The sequence below is a fragment of the Ixodes scapularis genome, unplaced genomic scaffold, assembly GCF_016920785.2.
Source record: "Ixodes scapularis isolate PalLabHiFi unplaced genomic scaffold, ASM1692078v2 PGA_scaffold1__304_contigs__length_218370807, whole genome shotgun sequence".
Taxonomy (NCBI): domain Eukaryota; kingdom Metazoa; phylum Arthropoda; class Arachnida; order Ixodida; family Ixodidae; genus Ixodes; species Ixodes scapularis.
Window position 1 is genome coordinate 24,687,767 of NW_024609846.1, and position 27,563 is coordinate 24,715,329.

Sequence of the window (27,563 nt, forward strand, 5' to 3'; positions counted from 1 at the left end):
TTCTAGCCAGGTTGGCCACCCACAAATTTCTGGAATCCTTGAAGCATGCACATAGATCCAGTCAAAGTTCTGAAAAGACACACTCAAAAGCCTCCTTAAAGGCCGCCGTACAGTTCGCGCTTTCCGCTTTTTTTACGTTTCCTCCTCTCCTGCCCTCCTTTCCTTCCTTCACCGCCCTCCCCCACCTGTTTACCGCCCTCCCCCGAGGGGACAACACGGAGAATGGATTAGGAGATGCCTCCGGTTAATCCGGCCTAACCCACCGAAGAGGGGGCCTGCTGCTTGACCAAAAATTATTTCGCTGCTCAAGAAAAAAAAAGAAAAAAGAAAAAGAAAAACGCCGCGGGCAGCGACTGAATGCGCTTTGCCGGTTGCGCAACGCTCCGTCCGCCTTGAACAACCTTGTATGCATTGGACTAACATTTTTCGAAGCGCGGCAGGTTTAGTGTAAGTCCTGTCATATGGTCCTGCAAGACTTCCCTGTCCGCCACAAGCTAGCCAATAATTCAAGAACATAACGACGGCAGCGTATTCAAACAGTGTAAAATAAAATGTATATAATATTTATAAGAACACCGTTGTCTTCACTGCTTGGCTTTCAAATTTTTAGCGTTGCCAATAATCGCATTCAAACTATTTTTATGATTGAAGACCCCTCGTCGTGCATCGACCCCAAGATTATGCTTACGTGAAACGTGATTCGGCGCGGGAGCAACTGAAGTCACTGTAAACTTTTTTTTTTTTTTTTTAACGTGGATTTTGCTTTTTAATTTAGCTGAGGTACCACTGGCAGAACACGAATCGCATACTTGGAAGGTATATACCGTCTGAAAGCTCATATAGCTGGTTGAGTGAATGCAATACTATCGCATTCGTTGAAGCTTGATTTGTTGATTCGAACTTCAACAAATCACACGCACCCATTCTTCCTATTCTTGTTTACCCAGTCATAGTCGTTCCCTTACGATGCAATACGAGTACAGGCAACTACAGTTTATGCATTGTTGACGTTGCACAGCCGTGAGCGCACGGTTTTTAGAAGCGCTATAAAACGAGCACAAGCGTCGAATTCCGGTAGACTGATTGATTTCTGTCTCACCGCCGTGACGCCACACGAGAAAAGCGATTTCGTTCTGTCTGTGAAATTAGGAACACAGAAATCAAGCTATAATCCCGGTGATAAAACAAAGCGAAATGGATCTCTGCAGCCAATACCCAACCGTTTGCGAGGTGACTAGGTGAAAGCATATATTACCTCCGTGCCTTTATCCTCTGCACACCGCCAGAGAGAGTCATACAAACTCCTTGGAGCTATTGTCAACACGATTGCGTTTGCAAGCCGGTAGTTTGACTCGGCTGGGATTCGTCCCTTTCATAGCTCTCTATGAAACCAGAAAGGTAGATACTTTTCTACATTGAGTGGGTTTGCCCGGGGCGTCCAGTTATTTACGGCCAAAATCACACTGGAGGCGCTTCACGAATGTTCACTCTGGTCGACACACGTGCACTCTAAAAGTACCAGTCGTCTGCCTTCCCAAAAGATACTTGAAAAGCCAATCATAGAGACCAAGGGATAACGAGGCCGAAATTATGCTTAGACCTCAAATAAATTATATCACAAATTTGGCCTCGTCATTCCCAAACTGGTTGCCGGACGAAATTCTCTATGCGTATTGCAAGCCAGGGTTGGTAATAGTAACATAAGGTACGTACGGCAGAATTCCCTGCCATAAATAAAATGATTTGGCTGACGCCAAAGTAACACGAAATAGGTGCAAAGAGTTTTGCAAAAGGGAGCGTAAACCAAAAAAAAAGGGGAAAAAAAGACAGAAGAAAAGGAGAAATAAGAAAAAAAAATCTCTGGTGACGTGGCCAAAAAAAATTTTGTTCATGTGATCTTTATTGTCACGTGACCGAACAAAAAAAATAAACGAAATAGAAAAAGAACACGAGAAAAAAACCATCCCCTGCCCGATTTCGAAGCTAGGCCCTCTTGATCGTGAAACTAGCGCGCTATTCGTTGCGCTTAGTTGCGCCAACATAACTTTTCTTTTTTCTTTCTTTATTGCAAGTTGCGCCAACATAACTCTGCCTGTAATGCTCACGCATTCTCACATCATAGGAGAAAGCTTAGGTGCCTTCGTAGTTTTTCATGTATGTGTTATTTTTATTTGTGGCAACAGTTCACGTTCCAGAATGCTTTTAGAGTTTTGGAGCAAAACGAGTTTTCTTCATCCGAGTCACCTTCTGGAGCCAGTTGACCGCACTGGGTCCTCCGGCTAATCAAGCAGCTATTTTCAAATTCTCTGACGTGCCCGTCCTCGCATCCGAGGTCGCCGTTTGACAAGCTTATCTTCCACCTGGTAGCCGGAACCCCCACGGCAACTTTGTTCCGTCCCTACTCACTCTCGAGAGGATGGCTCGCCCCGAGGCTAATCCCATTCTCTAGACGCCCTTTCCACCCAACGCTGGCCCTTTCCCTCCCCGTCTCCAGCTTCGGGAGAGAAGGTTCTTCCCTGCAGAATGTCCCGTTTGTACAGCGGCCTTTAATGCATCTTTAACAATGTGGTCATATCAGAAAAGATTGTCAAGACATATTTTTGTGTCCAAACCCTGGACTTCAGTGGCGTTGCCTCCTCCAACCAGACTAGTTCCACAGGGTTACAAGGTCACCCATGTCCGGATGACGTTACCTTTCTACTCATTTTGAAAAGAGACACCTACTAAATTCCAGGATTGGTCTCGAATTCTCGAAGGCTTTTGACTGCGTTTCTCATCACAGGCTTCTACTAAAACTTGCACAGCTCAACATTCATTCTAATGTCCTCTCATGGATAAAAGACTTTCTCTCAAATAGACTTCAGTTCACTTCCCTTAACAACTCTAACTCCTCTTTTGCCCAAGTGACATCTGGAGTTCCCCAGGGTAGCGTGCTGGGTCCATTACTTTTTCTCATATACATTAATGACCTACCCACTTGCGTTTCATCTCATGTCCGCCTTTTTGCTGAGGACTGTGTCATCTATTGTAACATCTCTCCTAACACCGATCGCCAAGCTCTCCATTCAGACCTGGACCAGTTAACCACGTGGTGTTCTTCGGGGCTAATGACCGTCGACCACAACAAAACAAAACATATGTCGTTTACCAAATGCTCCTCTCAGACTCCAACTTCTTACCTTCTGAATAACAATACTGTTGAACTCACTTCTACCTATAAGTACCTTGGTGTCCACTTTCAGTCTGATTTGTCCTGGCACTACCACATTGATGTCACCCTTGCTTCTGCTAACCGTTCCCTTGGATTCATAAAGCACAATCTTAAACAAGCACCCGCTCACTTACGTAAACTTGCTTATATCACTCTAATCCGCCCCAAAATTAAATATGCTTCTGCCATATCAGATCCTGATCAAGCCTACATTATAAGTAACATTGAGTCGCTGCAAAACCGTGCTGGGCGTTTCATTTTCTCTGACTACTCTCCATTTTCCAGTGTCACCGCATTAAAAAATCAAGCTGAGTTGCATAACCTATCACGCCGCCGTAAACATGCCCGTTTGTGATTATTTCACAAGCTCTATCACCATGCTTCACGACAATCTTTTTAAAACACCACCCATTATTTTTCCACGTCGCGATCATTCATTCAAAGTAGCGCGCACCACATGCCACTCATCTAGTTGCGCACAATCATTCATACCACGGACCATAATCGACTGGAACAACCTACCGGCTCGCATTGCAACTGAACTAGATATGTCTAACTTTCAAGAGCCTGTGCGTAGTTATACTAATACTATAATGTTCTTTTTTATTCCTTGTTTTTATATTGTCTTTTGTATAATTTGTGTATACCTGTGTACTATATATTTTCTTGCCCCCCCCCCCCCTCTCCCCCGCCATGTAATACCCTCATACAGAGGGCCTTTAGGGGTATTTTGAATAAATAAATAAATAAATCTTTCCTTCGTTGACCGTGCATGCTTTGCACTGGAGTGTTTGTCAGCCATGGATGGACACATTCAGGACAAGTGTTTATTGTTTTCAGCCCACCATTGGCATGTCGAATCACTGCTAGACCAAATATATGCCGCCCTTTGTTACCTTAGAAAAAATCGTAAGGGTACAGGCGAGCTGGTCAATATTAACCTGTTGAATTAACCTGAGACTGGGGTAGAGAAGAAGCATCAAAACGTAGAACGGACGGAAAATTTTTGAGACGTCGTCCTGTCTATTTTCTGTCCCTTCTACGTTTTGATGCTTCTTCTCTACCCCAGTCTCAGGTTAATTCAACATGGTTTATTACCTTCCAGTTTTCCCTGCGCACTTACTTCTAGGTCCTAACTAAATGACCAGTTGTTGCCCTGGTATCTAGCTGGCTCAGGATAGGTTAGGTTATAATAGGTTAGGCTAGGTTTGTTTAGGTTAGGTTGAGTTGCAATAGGTTTGGTTATGTTAGGTTTGGTTAAGCTAGACTAGACTAGGCTAGGCTAGGTTATGTTAGGTGTGGGATTTGCTATTGGCTACTAGCAGAGGTATTGATAGAATAACTAAAGGGTTATCTTAACAGCGGCGGCAACCTCAAGGGAGACGTCAAACCTAGTAGCGCAGTTTCCACATCTCCGTGGCAATATAGACAACGTTTAGGGCTACATTACCATGGGTCAGTTCGATAGACACCTCCGTCGGTGCCAGTGATTGACTACCGTGTCTCACACTCTCGAATATAGTGGAAGAGAAAACACACGTACCAGAGGAAGGACAGAATCCAAGAGCATTTATTAGAACACTCTTCAAAAAGAACTACAATGTCCCCATCCAAAATGCCCCCTCACCCCCCCCCCCCCCCCCCCCCCCCCCCGCGCCGGCAAGGTAAGAAAAGGTCCCTACCTGCCGGACGCGGGTAGGGAGGGCCAAGATCAAGGAAGGATCGGAGAAGCCGCTGATACACATTTTATTTCTTTCGCGGTCACCGGACGAGTCCCTTTCCCGAAAGCGGGGAAACAAGAGGTGAAACCTCCTTGCCTGTCAGCAGTCATCCGCATCCGAGAGGGGGAATGGCAAGAGGTCCCCTCTGAGAGAGTAAGAGGAGGATACTCCAAGACAGGACCCAGGGGACCCTCCGCTTCACAAACGGGTCGGAGCTACGGCGAAGGAGGCCGAGCGTTCCGATCCGCGGCCGTTATCACAGCCATTGGGGTAGAGAGACCACAGGAATCTCCACATAGGTTAGGCTAAATTAGGTTAGGCTAGGCATGAAGCTCAGCTGGCTTGGCTTGCAGCAATGTGACAATCATTTTGTCCCTCACACTCGTCATTTGTCCAGTCTGGCTCGCATTATCTCCACATTCTGACGCCATGCAGGAAAACTCGGAGGACGAGCGGACGTTCCGGCTCCTGCAGAGACTGCCGAAGCGAGGCCCCCTTGCTTACGAGCGAACTCTGGAGGCACTCAAAGAAACCGGCATGATGAAAGCCTTTGAGGTTCTGACTGGGCAGGCTCCACAGCGCAGAGAAGGGCCTCTGCAAAGCCACGGCGAGGCCATTCTCGGTGCTGCTGTTCGCAACGGTACAGTCTTTTCTCGCATGTTAAATAGACTACTTTCATAAATCCCTTCATGCAACATGGCGCATGTTGCACTCTGGGAGCTAGTTGGCCAGGGAGGAGAGTGACATGGTTTCGTTTTCGATCGACACGTCGACAGGAGATTATACGCAGAGCGTGGACCATAAACGGCCGTTATCTCATGTTTTCTCGTCCCGAGAGCGTCATTTGTGATCTCTAAACTAACCTAAATGGCCAGACCTCAAAACTTTAGCACAAGCCCGAAAGGTATGGCTTGTCTTAACGCATGCTTGTTGTATTTTTGTACTTCAGCCTTTCTGTTAGCGTTTGGAGGTATGGTGGACGAGCCAGTGCTAGGAATCTCGACGCTGCGAAGCTCGGGGATCTTGCTCGTGTACGAATCAACAAGCTGTAGCAAGCAATAAGTATGCATACATCGAGCTTGCCCCTTTACATTAGTGTTGTTGATCAGGAAGTTCGTTTGTTTTGTGCGTCCATAGACAAAATATAACTTTTTGCCAATTACTGTTTTTTTTAATACGCCTGAGTATGCGAGGTACAACTCGAAAACTCCATTGAAAAGCTCCACTTGAACACACTTCTCGTCTCTTATCTGTACTGCCCCGCAGCACTGCACGAAGTAAAGTCCCCACCCGTTTGCATTCCACGAATATTCAACATCGCCTATGCGCATATAGTTATACTGCCAATCATATAGGCACATTCGCACATGCAAACCGTTTTAAGAAAACAAAAGTCGAGCACTTGTGGGAAGAATGTCACACCGATTGCCGGAAGTGCGCCAAACGGGCATGAATCCCTATGCGATGCGCGAATGAAATTATTCAAAGCGCATTTGACGGTTGCTAATGGCCACCCTAGCAAAAATTCCCATAGAGAATTCCCATAGCCTATCGGTTTATTGACACCTATGGGCGTATGGGCCTATAGGCGTATGGGCCTATAGGCGTATGGGCCTATAGGCGTATGGGCCTATAGGCGTATGGGCCTATAGGCGTATGGGCCTATAGGCGTATGGGCCTATAGGCGTTTGGGCCTATAGGCGTTTGGGCCTATTGGTGTATGGGCCTATTGGTGTATGGGCCTATTTGTGCATTGGCATATAGGCCATCTGCATGAGCACACAGGGTATGGTGGTGCCTTTATACATTTTATTATGCAAAAAAGGGTCTTGAGGTACACTTGCTCCTGTTATGAAGGCATCTTGACGCTGAACACTGTCACAAACTGAGTCTTGAAGGTGCCAGAGCGTAATGGCATACTTCTTGCTTGAAATCCTGAAATGAGCAGCAGAACAAACAAAAAGAGTTAATCGGCGGCGTGGCAAAGGTGGAGGATGATGTCACCACAGAAAGTGATTAAGGCTAAAGCCATTCGATAGATGACTCGAGCATTTTTAAATTTCAGACCGAAGAAAATAAAATTAAGAGGCTGGATTTCCAATTTATAGTGGGACCACTTCAGTCCTCTGCTAGACCAGTAAGACATATTCTAAAGAAACGCATTGAAGGTAGCATTAAGGAATTTAGTAAGTGTGCTCTGTTGACATAAGCTACACTTTCTCGGACCACACCCGGAATGAGGGTCAACTTTTCTCTATGCGACGCGCAGTTCCAAACATAAGAACAGGTAAACAAGCACAACTAGTTAAAAAAATAGCTTAACAAGCAAAAGTGAGCCGAGAAAATAGGGAGCTTTAGAATAACGGGCGCTAATTTATCTCGCGTTACGGACGGCAAAAGCGTTTCTCTGCCGGGGACCGAAAACGCAAGCATCTCACACTTAAAGCGCCACCAAGATGTTGCGATAGCTTTTATTTTGAAGTTAGAATGTTATATCTTTAAAATTAAACAAGCTTATCGTCTGGAATAACATTTTTATAGTTGTGTTATACTCAATGCAGCATGTTTCTGTCACTGTCAAGCAGCTCTGTTGTACTTCCGAGGCCACGACGATCCATAACCCCGGCATATTTACACTTCTGCCGCGATCGCAAGTGCACGCGCTTTGATAGCTTTGAGCTCTGAATCCAACGGTATGTGACATTTTCTGTACGCTATGACTATACCAACCGCGGTCGCCAAGTGCGACTCACGCAGTCCCAAGCGGGCGGCGGGCGTCGAAGACGCGATCAACGGAATGTCGTGGGCGCCGCTATTTTCGGTATCCGCGCTATTTCCGAGAAATAACGGGCCCCAAAGACCAAGCCCCAATGCTCGTTTTGGGTCTGCGCATACGCACTAACGACGACGTTATTTATTCGAGGTTGCGGACGTCGGTGTTGATGTCGCTGGCCTGTAATAAGGCGGAGCCTCCTGAGGGGGCGGTTCACCGAATGATACTTTAGCGAATAGTTGGGCGCCGCGAAGCGGCGTTTACGTGTGGGCCAATACACACACACATGTGGGTTCACATTTTTTGTAATGAGCCGCCTCAGACTGTCGCCGCGAAGCGCCGTAAAGCGCAGCGCAGCGGGTGGGTTAACGCGCGCCCCCGTTATTGCCCCGGAGGCTCCGCCTTATTACAGGCCAGCGACATCAATACCGCGGACGTCGTTCTGAAACTCCCTAATGTTCAAACTTCCACGCGTCTACAATGCAAACAAAGACCAAAAGCATGCTTACCAAGTGTGTTGAGGTGCTCGCTAGACTGTCGCGTCGTGGGTCTTCCAAGCTCTTCTTGACCATAATCAACATAAGAGGAGACTTCACAGATAGGTAATAAACTTGAATAAATGAGCACATTTCCATGTCTAAAAGCATTTTCGTCCCCTGACAGAAACACACCCGACGCACGACATAACAATGTCGGGGGGAAAAAAAAAAGTGTGGTGTCGCTAGCGATGGGGTGCTGTAACTAGCACGAGCTCGATGGGAATAGATAACTGGGCAATTTGGTGAGAATTCATGTTGAGAGACAGCGCGACCGGGACGAGGACAAAGAGACGAAGAGAACACAGGACAGGCGCTGTCCTGTGTTCTCTTCGTCTTTTTGTCCTTGTCCCAGCCGTGCTGTTTTTCAACAATATGAGCTCCTTACAAAATCGAAACCGAAACTGTCCGAATCGCGATGGAGGGTGCCACAAAAATGTCTTTACAAACTTAGGAATAAAAGAGGGTGAGTACAACTATTGTTATAAGCACATGAAATAAATGTGTAAATTATGACAAGTACCGACTTGCCATTTGTTTTGGGTGAAATGGAGTAGGAAATAGATTTCTTTGTTTCAACCCATCAAGATATTTTCTTTATTTTTCGTGGAGATTACTTTTATTTACACTTTCCTTACAGTATTTTATTAGTAAATTATTTTGACGCACCAGGGTCCCAAGTTTTATTTAGAATATTGCCCTAAAATTTATTCAGAAAAGAAAGCATTTCATTGTGCTATTTTCCTCTAAATTGTGCATGACTGTGTGTGAGTCTCTTATTCTAGCATTATTTCAAGCTACAAAACTATATGAATTTTTATAACTCATTGATTTACAATGATGGTGTGTTATGTAACCTGGGCTTAAACCATTTTTGCCATTCGAAAATATTGAGGAAAAAAAAAGCGTAACATTGTCGCATAATTAACTTGACTGATGTAGTTGTATGCATACTGTTCTAAAGTGGACACATTTTTTTGCATTTGGAATAGATATTTGCACCACACAGCTCAGGTTACATAACACATGCATCAAATGGGCTGGTGTATTTCTGACACGGACTATTCTGAGAGACATATGTCTAATTTATTCCTATTGCTCAAATATAGACATGCATAATTGGTACATTCCTATTGAATGATTCGAGGTTTCCACTAGTCAAGGAAGCATTCCTATTTGGCCAACAAAACTTTTGGTTTAACTGATGAAGATTCCTAACCGTCCGATAAAGTCCTTATGGGACCGGTCTAAGTTTCTATGGGACCAATAGGAATGCCTATTGGACCGATCGAAATTTCTATAGGCCCAATAGGCATTCCTATGGGACCGGTACACACTCCTATGGGACCGATACACACTCTTATGGGACCGCTACACACTCCTATGGGATTGATACACACTCCTATGGGACCGATACACACTCCTATGGGACCGATACACACTGTTATGGGACTGATACACACTCCTATGGGACCAATAAAACTTCCTACGGGACCGATACGCACTCCTATGGGACCGATACGCACTCCTATGGGACCGATACACATTTCCTATGGGACCAATTGAACTTCCTATGGGACCGATACAGATTTTTATGGGACCGATACAGATTTCTATGGGACCAATAGAAATTCCTATCGGACCGATAGAAATCTCTATTGGTCCGATACAAATCTCTATCGGAATTTTTGCTAGGGCATAATATTTGTTATGTGGTTGCATTCTTCCTGACTGAGTATGCCGAGATAATTTTAGACATACCGTTCAGGCACATATCTTGGGCGTCAGTAAAAGCTCGCCCACAAAGGCGTAGCGAAGAGGAGGGGACGCTTGTTAAGGGCCTCTGTCGTAGCTAGCCAGTCTCAGCGTTTGCAGAAACTTGATCTATCAGCATAAAATTTGAGTGTGAGATATCTGATGTCACGAGGAAGACATCATAGTAACCTTTGTGCAGTAGTAAAGTCAAATTTATAGCGTTGCCTTAAAAGTTCATGCGCGAACGCTGGGCTCAACTTTGATAATCCTGTGAGGATGCGGCTTGCTTTTCGCTCAATGAAGTAACAAGCAGCGGACGTTTGGCAAATAAAAAACTTGTAGGGCTCAAGTTGACCAAATTTCAGTTGTAGTTTACAGGTACTAGATGGGATTACTGACATTGAGCTCAAAGATGCACTCATGGAGTGAGGTGACTAAGCCATGTCTTACTACGTTTTCATACGCACGCACAATATCCGGTGTTTCGGGAACCAAGGAAAGTACCCCGGTCTTCGCTTTGTATCGCTCGAGAATGAGTGTAGTGTGCATTTGTAAAAAGTCAGATAATCGAAAACCCAAGCAGCACGTTCGGTTGCGGCTTGATAGCATGATATGAAGCTGCTCAGTCGAAACCGATACTGAGTGGCCAACTAGTTCCCAGAGTGCACTGTGTGGTATTTCGCCGCGTTGGGGCGCGTCGGTTTCGTAAGAAGTCTATTGGGGATGAGCACACGGGGCTGACGATTTGTGAGAAACGCTGTCAGTCCGGTTGTTTTCTAGTTTTGCTGCGGAGTGACAATGGTAGCGAGTCTTTTATCTGTTAACATTATAAAGACTGTGGAAAAGTCTGAGCTTTGATGTTTCTACTAAAAGGTATGGAATCATGTTCCATCCTTGGGCTAAGGCATAGACGTAGATTTCGGGGGGGCATCGGGGCTCGTGCCCCCCCTGGTGAGATCTATGAAGGGGGGGGGGGGGACAGAGCCCCCCTTGGGTCCGGGCCATGATCCTTACCGAGACGCCGTTAACGTGCCATGTAACGAGCTTCTAGTAGCGGCATGTAAACAAAATAACGCCCACGTTGCCTTTATTGACAAAATACATAGGAAATGGAATCCCAGCGTGCTTTCGTTAGCTTCAATCTCCAGTTCTGACGAAAAGGAAACGTGCAGACCCCCTCCCCCCCCCTGGAGAACTCGGCCTGCCCCCCCCCCTTGCAAAAGGTACACCTTAGCCGCTGGGCTAAGGTGTATCTTTTTTGTGCTAAATTTACCCTTGGTCTGCGAAGGCGATGGAGTGCAAAGAACATCAGTAACTGCGAGAAAGACGTGAGTAGAGAGTGGAGACACGGGTGTATTGTGGAGGGATGAAGCGATTGAAATGGCTGAGCAGCTACCATGTGTTTTAAAAGAAGTAGCAACCTTGCTTGTTGTAGGAGTTGTCGTGTTTCCGTTTCCGGTCCCTGCTATCAGCGCTCCTGCGCTGATAGCAGGGACCGGAAACGCTGCCGCGCCGCGAAGAAGCAACGAATAGTTGCTTCTTCGCGGCACTTGGCGGCGCGGCAGTTTATTCGGTTATTAACGTTAGGGAGTGATTTTAAGTAGTATTTAACGAAAGTAGAAGAAATGAAAGCCGTTTACAGCTCCCTGTAACGCCGAATCAGAGCACAGCTCGTGAGGAGGTGGAGGGAAGGGTACTGAGGGTCACCTGTCCTCGGGGGGGGGGGGGGGGGTCACATTTACCTTGAGGGTGGGTGTCACGTGACCTCGGGGGAAGGGGGGGGGGGGGGGGGGGTCACGTGACCTTGGTGGTCACGTGACCCCCAGAAAAAGTTTTCCGCTAGATTTAGCGGGGAAACTTTTCCGCTGGATTTAGCGGGGAATTTTTTCCTCTAGATTTAGCGGGGAAATTTTTCCGCTACATTTAGCGGGGAATTTTTTCCGCTAGATTTAGTGGGGAATTTTTTCCGCTAGACTTAGTGGGGAGATTTTTCTGCTAGATTTAGTGGGGAAATATACCCATAATGCACCGCGCGGTTCTGCTGATGGCGACGCCGCTCAAGCCGGAAACGGGCGCCTAAGAGGTGCGCTCTAATATTTATAGGTGGCTTTATTTTGGCAGCTATGTGGGTGGAAGGTACATGCTTGTAGATTCAATGGTAGATTCTATATTGTATATAAGAGCTTCATTAGAGCATAAATTCTGTGTCGCTTGTACAAAACACAAACATAAAGTCAAAGGCTATGCACCCTGTACTATCAAAGTCTCTGACGCACTGCCTCGTGTTGCGTAAGAATTCCTTGCCAGGCCCGTGTCACAGCCTAGCCTACCACTGCTGTTCAATGCAAGATGAAATGAAGTATAGCGGCCCGACTCCACAGTATAGTTTGTACAGAGCACGCTTTTCTGGCCAGTTGACGACGTTCAGGCGTGAAGGAGGTCGCGTAATGAGGAGTGTCCGAGAGCGGTGTTTTCTGTTTGTTGGCTGCGGATGGACGAGGCTTTTAGGCCCGTCCTGCTTGACCCCAGCTGAGCCGCACGTGGTGTTCGTCTTGCAGGCAACGGTACTGCCGGCGAACACGGGGATGCCGAGCTGAAGGTGCGCCGGGCAGAGGAGTGGAAGGACGGCGACGACGTGAGCTCCCCTTTCTGCGTTTTTCTCTTCTTCCCTCGTTCGGTGGCGAATGTTCCTACGTTTCATCAGGTGAATCCGTCGAGCAAGGAGCGGGTCGTTGAGGAGTGTGCGTCGCGTTGCACCAGCGTTCTGGGACGCGCAGAATGATCTGACCGAGCAAAGCCTCGGAGCCTAGAACGACAGAATTTAAAGGGACAACGGAACACTTTTTGTTCATTCAGTGCAGAAAATGTTTGAGGAAAAACGAAAGGCGATCTTCCCCTTGGAGCCAGAGCAAGCGGCCGTGTGACCGGTAGCCGATTATATGCCACCAATGTTTATCGTAGCCATGAGCTTGGGTTGGCAAGGCACGGTGCACGTGCCTTGTTCTACACATTGTTAAAGTTTGGCTATTCCCGTCGTCGCAGCAATTGGGCACGAGCTACTACCCGAATGCATGTCCAGGTATCGATTCTTGCGACCGCAGATTGAATGCTCACGCAGTGCTCATGTTCATGGGCGTACCAACCGGGGGGGCAAGGGGGGCGCAGCTGGCGCTTGCCCCCCCAGTTGTCAAAGTGGGGGGCAAGGCATGTGTTTTGCCCCCCTAAAACAGCCGCCACTGGGGACGGCAAACACTGGCACTGCCCCCCGGCCGGGGGGGGGGGGGTTCTGGTTTGCCCCTCCACTCAAAAGCAAGTTGGTACGCCACTGCTCATGTTCACTATATAAGCAGCCTTTAAATATCCTCACTGTGGGGATCACAAACCTTGATGACAAAATCCTGGGGATTGGTTTGTTGACGTCAACGATGTGTGCTCGCTACAACTTCATCATCAAGTTTTGCGAATGAGAGGAAAGAAAATGTCCGTCTTTATCCTTAAAATTACGCAGCAACAATGAAGCTTCATGGGTCGATGGCATCGCGTGCAAGTATACTTGGGTCGCACTAGTGCCAGTAGTAAGCTTGTGTAAAGTGAGGAACATTCCTACCCAATGTGTTTGCACAACCCCTTTAAAAAAAATGAGAAAAGAAATAAAATAACCCGTGCTACTTTTTAGGGGTGAAAAAATGTTGTGTAGCATGGGACAAGCTTCGTTTTAATAGGAACATTCTCTGGAAATCTTTACTTACAAAAGCCATATCTGTTCTCATGTGCCACGTGGCGTGGCGGGACGTGGCGTGCCATGGCGTGGCGTGATGTGGCCTGTGTCACAAGGCGTGGTGTGGTTAACTTCTTTTTACCCGCAGAATGTTTCGGCCGAGTCTCTTGTGTCGCACTTGAGGCTTTGGATTTTTCTCCCCTTGTAACACTTAAACAGATTCTAATTTGCATCTGGACAACCTGTATTTGTACTTCAAGTTTTTTATTTGTTTTCTCGTTTGTTTTTTTGTTTGCTTTTAGCTTTGTGTACTTTGTGTACCTCTGGTTGGAATCTGAAACTGCCGGAATGTTGCAGGAGTGAATTCATCAGAATGAAAACACAATGAGCAAAACAATAGACAAATAAGGGACAATGCTTTTTGGTTTTCTTTCTAAAATGTCCTCACTTTCATCGGTGTCCTAGGTCCAATTAGAGAGGCACGCCAACCGCCTGTGGCGCGACGTGCTTGATTCTAGAGAAATGTCGACGTCAAAATGCTGCTCTTGTCCTCCGCAGGTATACAGGATGATGCGGAGACCACGCGGAACGTGCGTCATCATCAACAACCGCGACTTCCACAACAATGTCCTGGCCCAACGGAGAGGGTCGGAACTAGACGTGCAGCGCATGCGCATGCTGTTCCAGGAGCTCGACTTCGTCTGTATCATTCGCCTCAACCAGACAAAAGAGGTAGGCATTTATTTTATACACGAGCACTGTTTGCACGAACACGAGCAGGACGCCCGAAGATCGGGAGAATGCGGGAAAGCGAAACTGTCGAAACAATATAGTAAGTTGGTGGCCTAGTTGGTTGAACATCATAAAAATATTTGCACGAAAGACGAAGCACATGGAAAGACAGGACAGGACGAGCGCTACTTTCAACTGACGTTTGAATGAAAAGATAAAGGAAGAAAAGGACAGCGATAAAGTTCACGCACAGGGCCCCAATTAACGGTACCCTCCAATTTTTAGGTCTTCGGCTCACCTTCAATAGTAACCATTTATGCTGGATGTGCCTATCGAGATCACAAAAGGGACTTCTGCAGTACGATTCGGCTCACACAAAACTTCTAAAAAGAGGAATGGTTTCCAGTTGTTTTAGCGCGGCACTGAACGAGTCCTGTTTTCATTCAGCAGCGGAGAGCTTTGATGTGCAAGCATTACAGCTGAAAGATTCTGGCTTCTCTAGTTCTATCCTATCAGGTGTGGCTGAATGCATGATCAAATCTAACCGGCCAAGAGAGTGTAGAGGGAAGCAACACCGACTTGCGGTCGTCCCATACATGCATCGCATCTCCAGCAGCTTCAAGAGAGTCGCATCCAAGTACGATGTCTGGGTGGTGTTATCTGCTCCAGAGGAGCCGCTAAAATGACTCTGCCCCAAAATGAACTCGCAGCGTGACAAGATGGACAAATGCAGCGTGAGACATACCCAAAGTATAGATAAACTGTGACTGTGGAGTTGTGCACAAGATACTTTCTCATCTGGAAAAGTTTACGTGGGCCAGACTGGGCGATGCATCAACATCAGGCTTGTGGAGCATGAACTTTCTTTGAAATCCTCGCCGTCAGGTTACCTAGCCTTACATGTGAGGGACTGCGGGTGCGACTAGTGCCACTAAATAAGCTACGCTTCAGAGTAACGACGCTTGGCCATATTGTGTCTTAATATCATGGTTGCCAGTTATCTGAAGCTTTATCTGAAATCACAGGAAACGCTTTTCTGCCTTCCACAAATGTTTAAACACTTCACGAAAGAGCAAAGCAATATTACATGACCTTCCTAACACTGAATCTTATGCCGAGGAAGTCGCACTTTTGAATCATGACGGTCGGCAGTTGTGTCTGCTCTGCATACGAGCCAAAATGGCGGCGCCCACAACGATGTCAGGGAACAGAGTGCCGATACTCTAAGCGCAGCTCATTTAGTGGCTCTAGGTGTGACCAGTTGTTCGCTAGCGCAGGAATTCTGAGGCGGTTCCACAAGAAAAAGACTAGAGAAATCTATGAAGGTCAGTCCATAGCAGCAAGAAGCGAATCATACATAAGCGTGTCGTCAGTGAACTTGTCACCAAGGAACTATGATACCTCCTTATTTCCTAAAATATTTTCTTTCTAGACCTTTTGTTTTTATATTTTGAAATAAATTTCCTTTATAATTTTTTAATTTGTTTATTATCAAGTTTTTCATTATCTCACTCCTCCTTCTAAATCCTTGCCTTTCTTCATTTTTTTTTTTTTTATAATTTGAATATAAATTTATCTTGGTCCTTTTCTTTTTTTATCTTTTTATCAGAACGTCTCTTGAAAGTAGCGCTTGTCCTGTGCTGTCCTCCCTTCTAAACGAAAAAACAGCGCCGAAGAAAACATGGGGACACAGACGGAGGGAAAGGGGACAAAGCAGTAGGAATCGCAAAAAACCGCTAAAAAGTGCTACAGTTGAGACGCATGGCAAAATGGCTTTTTCACACAATTTTCTGCCATAACTAGCCTAAAAACGTAATAATAGTAAAAAAAAAAAGAAAGATTTTTGTTTTGACTTTGAACGCTTTCATGCACAGAACAATGTTGTGACAACACACCTGTAACCAGGTGTGTTGTCACACCTGCTGACATACACTTCCATCGCTTCGATTTCTTGTGAAACATTCGGTGGCAGTTCAAAGTTTCAGCGACCAAATTCACATGGTGTGCGGAAAGTTCTGTTTTGCAATAGTGGTGCCCGACTTATCTGACCTCACTTGGAACTACACGTAACTAGCCTCAAAGGTTAGGTCCTACAGCCCCCTTTCTTCCTGAAGTTTGGTACAAACTTCAACTTGGTCCATTTCATCTGGCAGGTTTGGGAAATGCATTCATACTCTCACGCACAAATCAGTTCCACTCATGTGGAAGCCAGGGCCGTACCCAGAAAAAAATTTCGGGGGGGGGGGGGAATTTCGGGGACAATGGCGGCCATTTTGAAAATGTCTATTGTCTTATTTTCGCCTATGAATCATGTGCATCGGTGGCATATAATGGAGAGTTATAGCAAACCGGAGAACCGGTCCCGGTTTGGTACCCGGTAGCCGACCGACGCTACTGCGCGTGCGCAGAGGTGGAGATTAAAATCGGCTGGCTGCAAGTGCACCGACCAGGGCCGTACACAGAAAAAAATTTCGGGGGGGGTCAGAACCCCCTAACCCCCCCCCTGGTTACGGCCCTGTGTGGAACTGATTTGCTTGCTGCCAGAAATATTTCAGTAGCATCACAAGTGTTACTCTCATTGAACACTATGTTGCCGAAAGTATGCAATGATGACGATTGTTTGACTTCTAACTTACTACTGAACTTAAGCTAATTATGATTAATAAGTAGAAATTGTGAAGCACCTTACACCTTCAGAAAGAATACTAGCATGACCTGAAAACTGACCAAAAACCTGCCACCTTCAAGATGGTAATTTCTTTTGCTAGACAGCAATGAAAACTGCTAAATTTAGTGAAATAAAAACAATGAATTGGCAACACTCCTGTCAAGGACTAGCCTGAGTTATTGAAGTATCTCTGAGGTATAGAAGGAAAGCCCGATTTAATTTGTTGAAGTCCAAGCGATGGTGCAGGCAAGCCGATTTGATTGACATTTTAACCCTGGAACATGGGGAAGGAAATACAGCTAAGTTTTTATTTCACAAATCACATCCTCAACTTTTTGACGGTCGTTTGCACATTTGAAAGTACCTACCTAAACTCAAAACCGCATGCACTGCAAGAGAAATCCTATCCTTACTGAATGCAAAACAGTTTTCATTCTTAGCTTAGCAGACTTGGAGCAGCATGGTACCCACTGCAACTTCTTGGAGGTGTTTCCGAAAGCTTATTGAAAAAGATCCGAAAAGACAACAGCACAGTGTGCGACGGGGCTCCCAGGAAGGTGGGTAGGCCCGTCGTCTTGCCTTACATTCACAAGATGTCCCACTACCTGAAGAAGGTGGCCCATCACTTTTACATAATGGTAGTCTTTTCAGCGTCAAACGGGCTTTCTTCACTGTGTAAAAGGATAAGCAGATTGGCAGAGGAATCGTCTGTGCCGCAAGATACCTGCAGAAAGTGACATGTCATTAAGTTCTGCAAGTGCACCTCTAGCGTCACGTACGGAATTCCCCTGTCATGTGGTAAGGTGTACGTTGGTCAGACGGGGAGGTTCATTAATGATGGGGACAGATAGCATACGTTGGCGATCAGGCATTCCCTGTCTGGCCACCTGGCGGTCCACTGTGACCGTTGCGAGTGTGTGCCCAGCTCTGAGAAGTGCAGCCCCATTTTCGGTAAGACCCGTGTCGTGGGTCGTTGCAAAACAAAAACGGCCAGAGAAATTCACGAAGCCTTTCTGATAAAGCTTCACCATGACAGCTCTTGCGTAAGCGCACCCTCTTTGTCATTGTTCGACAAAGAATTCCGCTATCTTAAGAGCCAATGACACTGGTATCTGAGGGTGTGTGTTTTAAACCATATCTTTGTGTTCTGCCAAGTGTGCCATTTTTTTTTAATACTATTTTTAAATATATATTTTCCAAAAAAAACATTCAGTTTAAATTTTTGCCGCGTCCCGTCCAACTCTCCTTTTGTTTTCGTCCGAGTTTTTTGGCGTATTACTACATGATGAGCAATTAACTAGTCCAACTAGCCATCGTTATCCCTTTTTAATTCGTTGGCATTAGTGCCCTGGTATATGCGCTGGTGTTGGACTGGTTTGGACTAACAAAAGTTTGCAACGTCTCCACGGGATGGCGCCACAGCCCCACTGGCTGTGGAAACAAGCTGGCTAGGAAAGACCTTCTTCAAGTCCTGACAGATGGCACATGACTACTTGTAGTACTGTTGTTACTCATGGCACAACTCGCTGAGATACTTTCTTAAACTGATGTCACAGTTACTACTAAGGTGCTTAAAGATACAAAATTTTGATTGTTTGTGCTTCAAAATGCAATTTTTCTGCTCCTAAGTTGCTTTAAAAGGCAGGTTTTTTTGCTCCTAAGCTGCTCAAGAATGCAGATCTTTCTCCTCCAGAAATTGCTCCAAAACCAGTATGGTTTGTCCAAGCCCTGCACAGACACTACTTACTCTGTGAATTGTGCGCTCTTCTTTCCTTATTTGATTAGTACAAATGGTGGCTTTATTGCCTGTACAGTCAGCACGGAATGAAACCCGAACGCCGGAACGCGTGGCCATCAACACAGGCTGCTCCACCTGGAGGGCCCCTGAGAACTAATGAAAATGTGCCCCGGGTGCAAGAGTGCGGGTCCTACTAAAATGTGCTCGAACCTCGCACGGCGCGTCTGGGACTTCCGCGTTTCGCCGGTGGCGCACTGTAAGCGCCGTGACTCGGGGCGCTTTTGTGTCACTGCACTGTCGCCCGGTCGACACCGGGCGGCCGCTTAACTTGGCTATAGCTCTTTGCGATAGGCCCTGCTCAGACAGGGTGATGCATTTATTCCGCTGTGGAATTGATACTCCTGGCATACCGGTGGTTACCACAGACAGCGTTAGCTAGCAATTCCTCGCTTTTTATAAGCATCGACTGATAACCTCGCACGGAAACATGCGCATTGCTTATAAAAACCGAGGCATCCACGTCGATCTGTTGCAGCATTTTGTTTTTTCATAGAGAATATGGTTGTGCTAATAAACAAATTTTATTTTGCGTCTATGACGTTTCACTATTTCCCAGAAACCACGTATGCTATGTTGTTCATCGGAGCCTCTGCGTGGCTCCAATGACACGTCATCAAGCACTACGGGCCTTTTGTGCACGACATGTTTCAACTTTCATTTCGCCCTTGCGATACACAAGGCAATAATTAATGACAGCGCTGAAGAGATATCGCTGGGCATCCGATATACAAAGTGATAAATAACGGGTGCGCTGGACAGATTGGACCAGAATCTGCACAGAATGACGTATTGTTCAACGCTCAAGTTACTACAATTAAGAAAAATCTTTGCTGAGTGCGCGAGTTAACAGACCTGCATTATGGCATTCGCACCGAGAAATGCGACCCTGAAGAACAATAGAGGATAATGAACGAGTTCTGGGAATGGACGTATGGATGTGCTCATATACTCTATACTGAATATTTGTAGTACAGTCGAGCCCGGTTACAACGAACCCTTCTACAATACAAAGCGCGTTCGCTATAACAGAAGTTCGTTATAATTGGACTTCCCTTTAAAATTGATGATAAATAAGTAAGCATGGCACAGATTCAAAGTGCGACAGCCGTGATCGATGCGTGTGGCATTTATTCAAGGAAGTCCGTAATTGCGATCTGTTTTAATAGCGCAGACCCTATGATAGCGCTCTCCAGTTCGCTCAGCTGATCAGTGTGGACATCGCTCAGTCTCTGTACATAGACCAGCTGCTTCAAAGAAGCTATGTGCCTCAAAGCCGTCGTCTTCATTGTCACCCTCGTCGTTGGACACCGCGATGTCGTGGACAGTCGGCTGCACCTCCTGCACGATGGCTTCGTCGGATGCGCTCTCCAAGACGACCACGTCTTCGTCAGCGTCAACGAAGTCGTTCGGGGTCTGCCTCTCCTCTCTCAGACTGGGAACAACAAAGGCCCCCCCCCCAAAAAAAAAAAGACATTAGACCACATGGACTTTGCACGCAACTCCAATGTTTCTTTTCCCTCCGAGAGAATGGGCCAATAAGATTTAACGGAGCCCAGAGCACTCGCAGACCGATAGCCTTGGGTGCCTTGCTTCCCTGTTTTTTTCTTCTTCCTTTTACCCCTACCCCTACCCTACCTTCCCCTTCCCCAAGATGAGATCTTGGCGCTGCCGGCAGTCCTTCCATGTTTTGCTCCTTTTCTCTCCTGCCGTATTTTGGGGGCAGCCAGCGCTTTGTTTCGTTCGTTCTATCCAAGAATCGCGCGCAGAAGCGGCCGTTAAAAGTGGACCGTCTTCTGTAGGATCCTTGTAAAGTGTGTCCGGGGATTCGAAATTGTTCGTAATAACCGAGTGTTCGTTCTAAGTGGGGCCTTTATAAGAGGGCTCGACTGTAGCAACCTTCAGTTGGGTGTCAGCACTCGTCATGTGCCCCAACTTGTTCATCTGGCTCGTTATGTCGCGCTGTTTTGCTATAAGTACTGCTAATTATAAAATTACGAAACATATAAAAAACACTAAAAACTGCACACACCAGGAGAAGAAGACACATTGGCGTGCTCCACTAGCGCGCATGCGCAAGTAGTTTCCTTCTGCTCCTAAAATCGACCTTCTCGTGCCGCGCGCAAGCCGCAGGTGTCGACCGGGCGACAGTACGGTGACACAAAAGAACCCCGAGTGACGGCGCTTACAGCGCTCCATTGGCGAAACGCGGAAGTCCCAGACGTGTCGCGTGAGGGTCGACCACATCTTAGTAGGACCTGCACCCTCGCACCCCGGCATATTTTCATTAGTTCTGAGGGGCCCTCCAGGTGGAGCAGCCCGTGTTGATGGCAACGCGTCCCCCCTACAAATGGTAACAGCTCATTCGACACCTGTTGAGATTTCTGTGGGTGTGTGCATGCCTGCGTGAAATATCTTCACAAGGTAGAGCAGACCCAGCATGAAGCCTGGTGCACACATTCTTCAGTGCCATGTTTGTGACTGAGCAGACGTGGTAGTCTCCTAAAAGGTAGCCATCGATTACACTGGGGAAATCAGGAAGGTTGACTGCCCTCAAACTACTAGTCTCTTGTCAGTCGTAACTGGCTTTGTTTGCCACTAATATAGCCTTTTGCAGGTTTTGAATAGCAGGACCAGAGCCTCCTACTCTTTCCTTTTTAGCAGAGAAATCGCTGGAGTGTAGGAGATCGCGAATTGTGGTGAGCAGAGAACTTTGTGGGAGGAACTTGTCCTACTTTTTTTTAACATGCAGCAGACTATAGATGCTATAATTTATAAGATTGTACTAGTTCTACCGAGGTCTGTGTTTCGGTAATGGGATGTGCAGACTTTTCTGCGAAACCACAATTCCCATGGGTTGGCTCTACAGGAAATGACATCGCTGCTGTCTCACGTGGCGAGCCAGCAGCGCCGTAACGTGGACTGCCTGGTGGTGATCCTCATGTCGCACGGCAGCGCCGCGGACATCATCTACGACGTGAATGCAGACTGCGTGAATACTGAAGAGCTGATAGCCCTGTTCAACAACGACAACTGTCCGGCCCTTCAGGACAAGCCCAAGCTCTTCTTCATCCAGGCCTGCAGAGGAGGTGACGTTTCTGGATATCTCCCTTCTCGGTTTTTCTCGCAGGTCTGTTGCATGACGAAATCTCTCCAGGCTCGGGTACCCGTTCGCTTTTCCGTAGTACCTGGCTCTGGAAAGTGCGTAAATGAAAGTGTTCATAAATATCCCAACTCTGGATAGTACCTGAAACAAAAGAGTGTTTTGGAAAAGTAGGCATCTGTGAATAACGTTTTTTAGTTCGAAGAAAATTCGAAGTGAATATCAATTTGCTTCAAATATTTTCGAAGCAAATAATTCAAATAGTCACGGGAAAAATTATCAGAAAAAGTTTTGCCATAGTCATTTCACTGACTATTGTAATGTTCCGAACGAATGCCCACCGTAAAGTTCCAAAAGAATGCCCACCGATAATGAAGAGATAAAGGGTGAAAAACATGGGGTGGGCTGCCTTTGGGGATGCCACAGCAAAACTTTATCAAACATTTTTGATAAACACCCTGGCACCAGCCACAAACCTCTTGATGCGGGATCTGATATCGGGGACAGGGCAGATTCGCGTTTCACAATGGGATGAACAGGAGCGAATTTGCTACGGATTCCTGTGTCATGCGAAAGGATACCGCAGGTTGCGGGCACAGCAGATTCACGTTTCGCGGTGCAAGAGACCCGCGAAAACCTACCAAGAACTCGTATCTCACGGCAACGAATACCGCGAATCGCGGACGCAGCAGATTCAAGTTTTATGGTGCAATAGAAATGCGGGAACCCACTCCAAAATTGCCTGTCACGGGATCCGAAACAGTGCACACAGAGTGTGGACAAAAACGCAGGAATCCGCTACAAACTTTATGTGACGAGAACAAATACCGCGGATTACGGAACAGCAGATTCGCATTTCACAGTGCAACATGCATGCGGGAAGAACTCGCGTGTTATGGGAGCCAACATTGCATGTGCAGGTCGGCTAAAAACATGCGTGAAACCGCTATGAACTCTCTTGTCAGACGTGCTGGTACAGCGAATTGCACGGTTCATGCAATTCCTGTCAGACATCGCATGACCAGTGATGTGATTGCTGCGCCAATTGCGCCAAACTGCGCCAAGGGGCAAACCCTGCTACATCCTGCTACATTTTGCCAAAATATGGGTAATCTGCTCCAAGCCTGCGCCAAAAGACCAATTTTGTTTGTGTTTCAAATCGAAACTAAACTGAGTACCGTAATTGAGCATGCGTGAGCTAGGTGGCGCAAGCGGCAGCCCGACAAAAAGTACCCTGTATCAATCGTCCATCCGGTCTTGCATAGTTTTTCCCGCCGTCTCTCGTTTCACGCTCTCGTCGTGTCTCATGTGTCTCGTCTCGCGTCTTCTCAAAAAAAAGAAAAAAAGGAAAAAAAAAATCAACGATACAAGCGGGCGTGTGTGGACGCTTCAGTCGTTGCACAGACTGCTCCAAGTACTTTTTGACTCTGGCTCGCGATGTCTTGAATCAATGCCCTCAGGTTCTTATTTTTCTGTGTGTTTAGCTTGTACCTCGCCTGCCGGCCTGGCAAGCACGTGCCGCTGGACTGTTTTTTGTCGTATGCTGGACAATTACACTTTTCATACAATTTTGGGAACCAGTTGGCGACGGAGCAGAGTGGCATGGTGTCTGTTTCGATCGAACGGCCATCTCCACTCTTGCGACGAAGCACGTGCAATTGCAAGCCTGCCGAAGTTGCCCTCATGTGCATGCGAACATGACTGCACGACAGTGGCACCAGCCGGGAAGCTTGCAACCCATTGTTTTATGTTTGCTTACTTTTGACGAAAATCTGGCACGTCGGGAACCAGTAAAACGGTGGCAAGCGGTTTTTCGGAGTTGCTCGGCAACGCCCACAGCACTGTACACTTGTGGGATGTCTCAATGTCTCTTTGGAGACATTAAAAGTGGACATTCATTACTAGCCGAAGGCAAAGCGAGGCTTGCAGCAGCCTTGCAGAAATTTTCGAAAAGCAAAAAGAAAAGCACCCGCTAGTCTGAATGCACCTTTGTCTTGTACTGCACTATAGTTACGTGTTTCATCAGTCGGAGACTGTTTCCATTTATCATATTATATATAACTACGGTAGTCAACCTAATGCTGTGATATTTACTATATACTAAGCTGGTTATTTTCAAATAAATTTCATTAAGTGCAGTTTGGTTCTTATTTACCTATAACGGGTACATATACATGTAGAATTTAACTGAAGCATTGCAAAATGTGTTATGCCTTTGGCATTTCAGTTATATGTTAAGAGACTCCCAGGTGGTCTAACTTGACCGTAATTTGTTTATTGCGGCGACCGAAGTGCCCTTCGTTCGTCCAGCACCTAAAACGAATATGTTAATTTTCCTAAGAATATCTGCTTTAAAAGCCTCTTTTGCTGCTCCGAAGCACTGTTTTGGCCGCTCCCAAAGCCACTTCTGCTGCTCCAAAACACTCTTTTGCCTGCTCCAAAGGCCACTTTTCCTGCTCCAAAACACCGTTTTGGCTGCTCCAAAAGGTGCTCCAAAACGGCTTACGCCAATCACATCACTGCATGACGTCCGACGGGAATCGGGGTGTGTGCGATGTTTCGGAATTTTAACGTCGCAGATTTTTAGCCAGAAAAACGGGATGGGCGATCTCTTGAGGGCAGGCATTCTCTCGGAACTTTACGGTATTTCTTCTTTTAGCAACTCCAGTACAAATCAAAACTAAAGGAGAATTCCACTGGTCGTTTTTGAGCATGCCGGGATAGACTTTACTGGAGTGCGCCTGTTTCACTGGGCGATCAGGATCAAGACGTACGTGTTCCACTCATTGTTTTGGATCAGCTCCCCCGCCAGATCTCGATCCGGTGCCACTGGGCAGTCGCTAAGAGGTTCGGTCAATCCTCACTGTCCCTCATCTCTCCCTCTTTGTGAATGTGCTTGGGAGGTGGACGATTCGCGGACGTGTCGTTACGCGATCAATCTGTTTGCAAATCGGTCCGTCGCATGAATCGGGCGATGCCATCTCAGCTATGTCGGCGGCTTTTTTAGCGTAAGAACCGGGAAAGCAAACGCGCGAAGCAAGGAATCAACGCACGTGTTCCTATGGGCGCCCGGTGGGACTGGCGCTTCTGAACATAAAAGCCGTGAAAATGCAAAAGCCGAGAATGTATCAACAATGTTTTACTGTAGTTTCATCTTGAAAGGAAAACCAAAACCCACTTTGACTACGCACCCCCCTCCCCCCCCCCTCGCCAACAAACCTGAGGACACTCGTTCAAAGAACAAAGGGAAAGACAGAACAAAATTAGGTGTTAAGGCTTCTACAAGGGTCGCAGGGATGTGATTGCTGCGCCAATTGCGCCAAACTGCACCAAGGGGCTAACCCTGCTACATCCTGCTTCATTTTGCCAGAATATGGGTTATCTGTGCCAAACCTGCGCCAAAAAAGCAATTTCGGTTGCTTTTCAATACCGAAACCAAACTGACTACCATAATTGAGCATGCGTGGGTTATGTGGCGCAAGCGGCCGCCCAACACAAAGTACCCTGCATCAATTGTCCATCCGGTCTTGCATGGTTTTCCCGCCGTCTTGCATTCTCGTCGTGTCGTGGGTCTCGTCTCGTGTCTTTTCTTAAATTTTACAACGATAGACGAGGGTGTGTACGGATGCTCCGACGCTAGCGTGCCAGGCACCAGCCATGCCGTCATGCTGTGAAACGAAACCACATTTTTGCGCGGCAGGAGTTACTTCGTGAGCTGAAACACTCGCTACTTCGTGAGCTGAAACACTCGCTACTTCGTGAGCTGAAGCACTCGCTGCTCAAAGCAACGGCCGTGGGACGGCTGCCGTAGGGTTTTTAACGAATACTTTTCATCAGTGTTTACTAAAGAGTGCTTGGACTCCGTCCCCACTTTCCCTGAAAAGCTTTACGAGCACATGCATCCTATTATTGTTAACTCCGCCGGTATTAAAAAATTGATTGATAAACTAAAACTTACTTCGTCCGCTGGAACCGACATCAACTCTAATATTTTAAAAAAATCACCTGTGTTATTTCTGGTGAGTATTTGAAACTCATCTTTAATTAATCCTTAACTCAAAGCTGCCTTCCATCTGACTGGAAGGTGGGAAGGGTTGTCCCAGTATTTAAATAGGGCAGCCACTCTTCCGCATCTAATTATCACCCTATTTCTTTGACTTCCATTTCATGCAAACTACTTGAGCATATCCTGTACTTCAATATCATGAGGCACCTATCATCACAGCCTTTATTCTTTAAACAGCAGCACGGTTTTCAAAGGGGACTTTGCTGCGAAACACAGCTCTGCGACTTCATCCATGATTTGCACACTAACCTTGAATGTCGTGTCCAGACTGACACAGTTTTTGTTGATTTTTCTAAAGCGTTCAACCGTGTCCCCCATCAACCCTTCTTTCTAAGTTGTCATCTCTTTGCCTCGACCAGTTAACGTTTGCATGGATCCGTGACTTTCTTTTTTCCCATGTACAGCTCACGTCCATTAATGATCATGAATCTTCCTTAATAAATGTATCTTCTGGTGCTCCCCAGGGGTCCGTCCTTGGCCCCTTACTTTTCTTAATATTTATTAATGACATTCCCATTGGGATTTCTTCAAAAATATGCCTTTTCACCGATGACTGCATCATCTATAACAAAGTAACTTGTGTGCAAAATAATAACCACCTTCAGGAAGATCTAGATAAAATTAACAATTGGTGCAAAGAGTGGATGATGTCATTAAACGAGTCTAAATGCAAACTAATTTACTTCACCAGGAAAAAAACGACCCTGTCATTCAATTACTACTTCTTCGAGTCCGATCTCATTGAGACCGCTGCTGTGTATAAATACCTTGGTGTAAGACTAACATCTTACTTTTCCTGGAATAACTACATCGAAGCCATTACTGCCAATTCATCTAGAACTCTTGGACTAATCAGACGTAACTTAAAAAGCGCTCCACCCTTTGTCCGTAAGCTGGCCTTTGACACATATGTCAGACCAAAATTAGAATATGGCTCAACCATCTGGAATCCCCATCAACTATACCTCATCAATACTCTAGAGGCAGTTCAGAACAGAGCTGCTCGCTTCATTTCATCCACTTATGACTTTTCTTTCAGTGTCTCAGTGCTAAAACTCAACTAACCATATCCTCTTTGCAGCTTCGCAGGAAAGTCTCTCAGCTGTGCCTTATTCATAAAATCTACTACCTCATTCCCGACCTCAAAACCGCTTTGTTATTACCCCCCGACCTAACATCTTCTCGCCTCAACGTCTGCACGATCAAACACATTTCTGGCTCTACTAACGCTTTCAATCAGTCATTTATTCCTCAAGCCATCAGTAAATGGAACAGTCTCCCATCCTCCATTGTCACCATCTTGGACCCTGCTGATTTCTCTTCTGCAATAAAACTACACCTTTCTTGTCATTAGCTTCAATTTTGTATAATTTCTTCGAGTTCCCCGATTGTATCATGCTTGTGCTTTGGCTTTTATTTAGTTCAAATTCTGATTACGCCGCCCTTATGTAATGCCCTTAACGGGCCCTTAAAGGGAAGCTACGG

General features: G+C 46.3%; 1 protein-coding gene and 1 long non-coding RNA gene across 3 annotated transcripts in view; one reads left to right on the top strand and one right to left on the bottom strand.

Moving 5' to 3' along the window:
* Positions 1–27,563, top strand: part of LOC8041412 (caspase-3) — a 40,084-nt gene that overhangs the window by 5,183 nt on the left and 7,338 nt on the right. The window contains exons 2-5 of one of the 2 annotated variants that reach the window (XM_029970321.4): positions 5,368–5,572; positions 12,555–12,631; positions 14,273–14,446; positions 21,779–21,998. In XM_029970321.4, the coding sequence (XP_029826181.2) occupies positions 5,368–5,572; positions 12,555–12,631; positions 14,273–14,446; positions 21,779–21,998 (676 nt within the window). The remainder of the gene's footprint in view (positions 1–5,367; positions 5,573–12,554; positions 12,632–14,272; positions 14,447–21,778; positions 21,999–27,563) is intronic. The other variant, XM_029970322.4, reaches the window with a different exon arrangement.
* LOC120845979 lies at positions 6,720–8,305 on the bottom strand. The gene is made up of 2 exons (XR_005716938.1): positions 8,215–8,305; positions 6,720–6,867 (listed from the first exon to the last, which is right to left on the bottom strand). It is a non-coding gene; the product is annotated as an uncharacterized LOC120845979 (long non-coding RNA).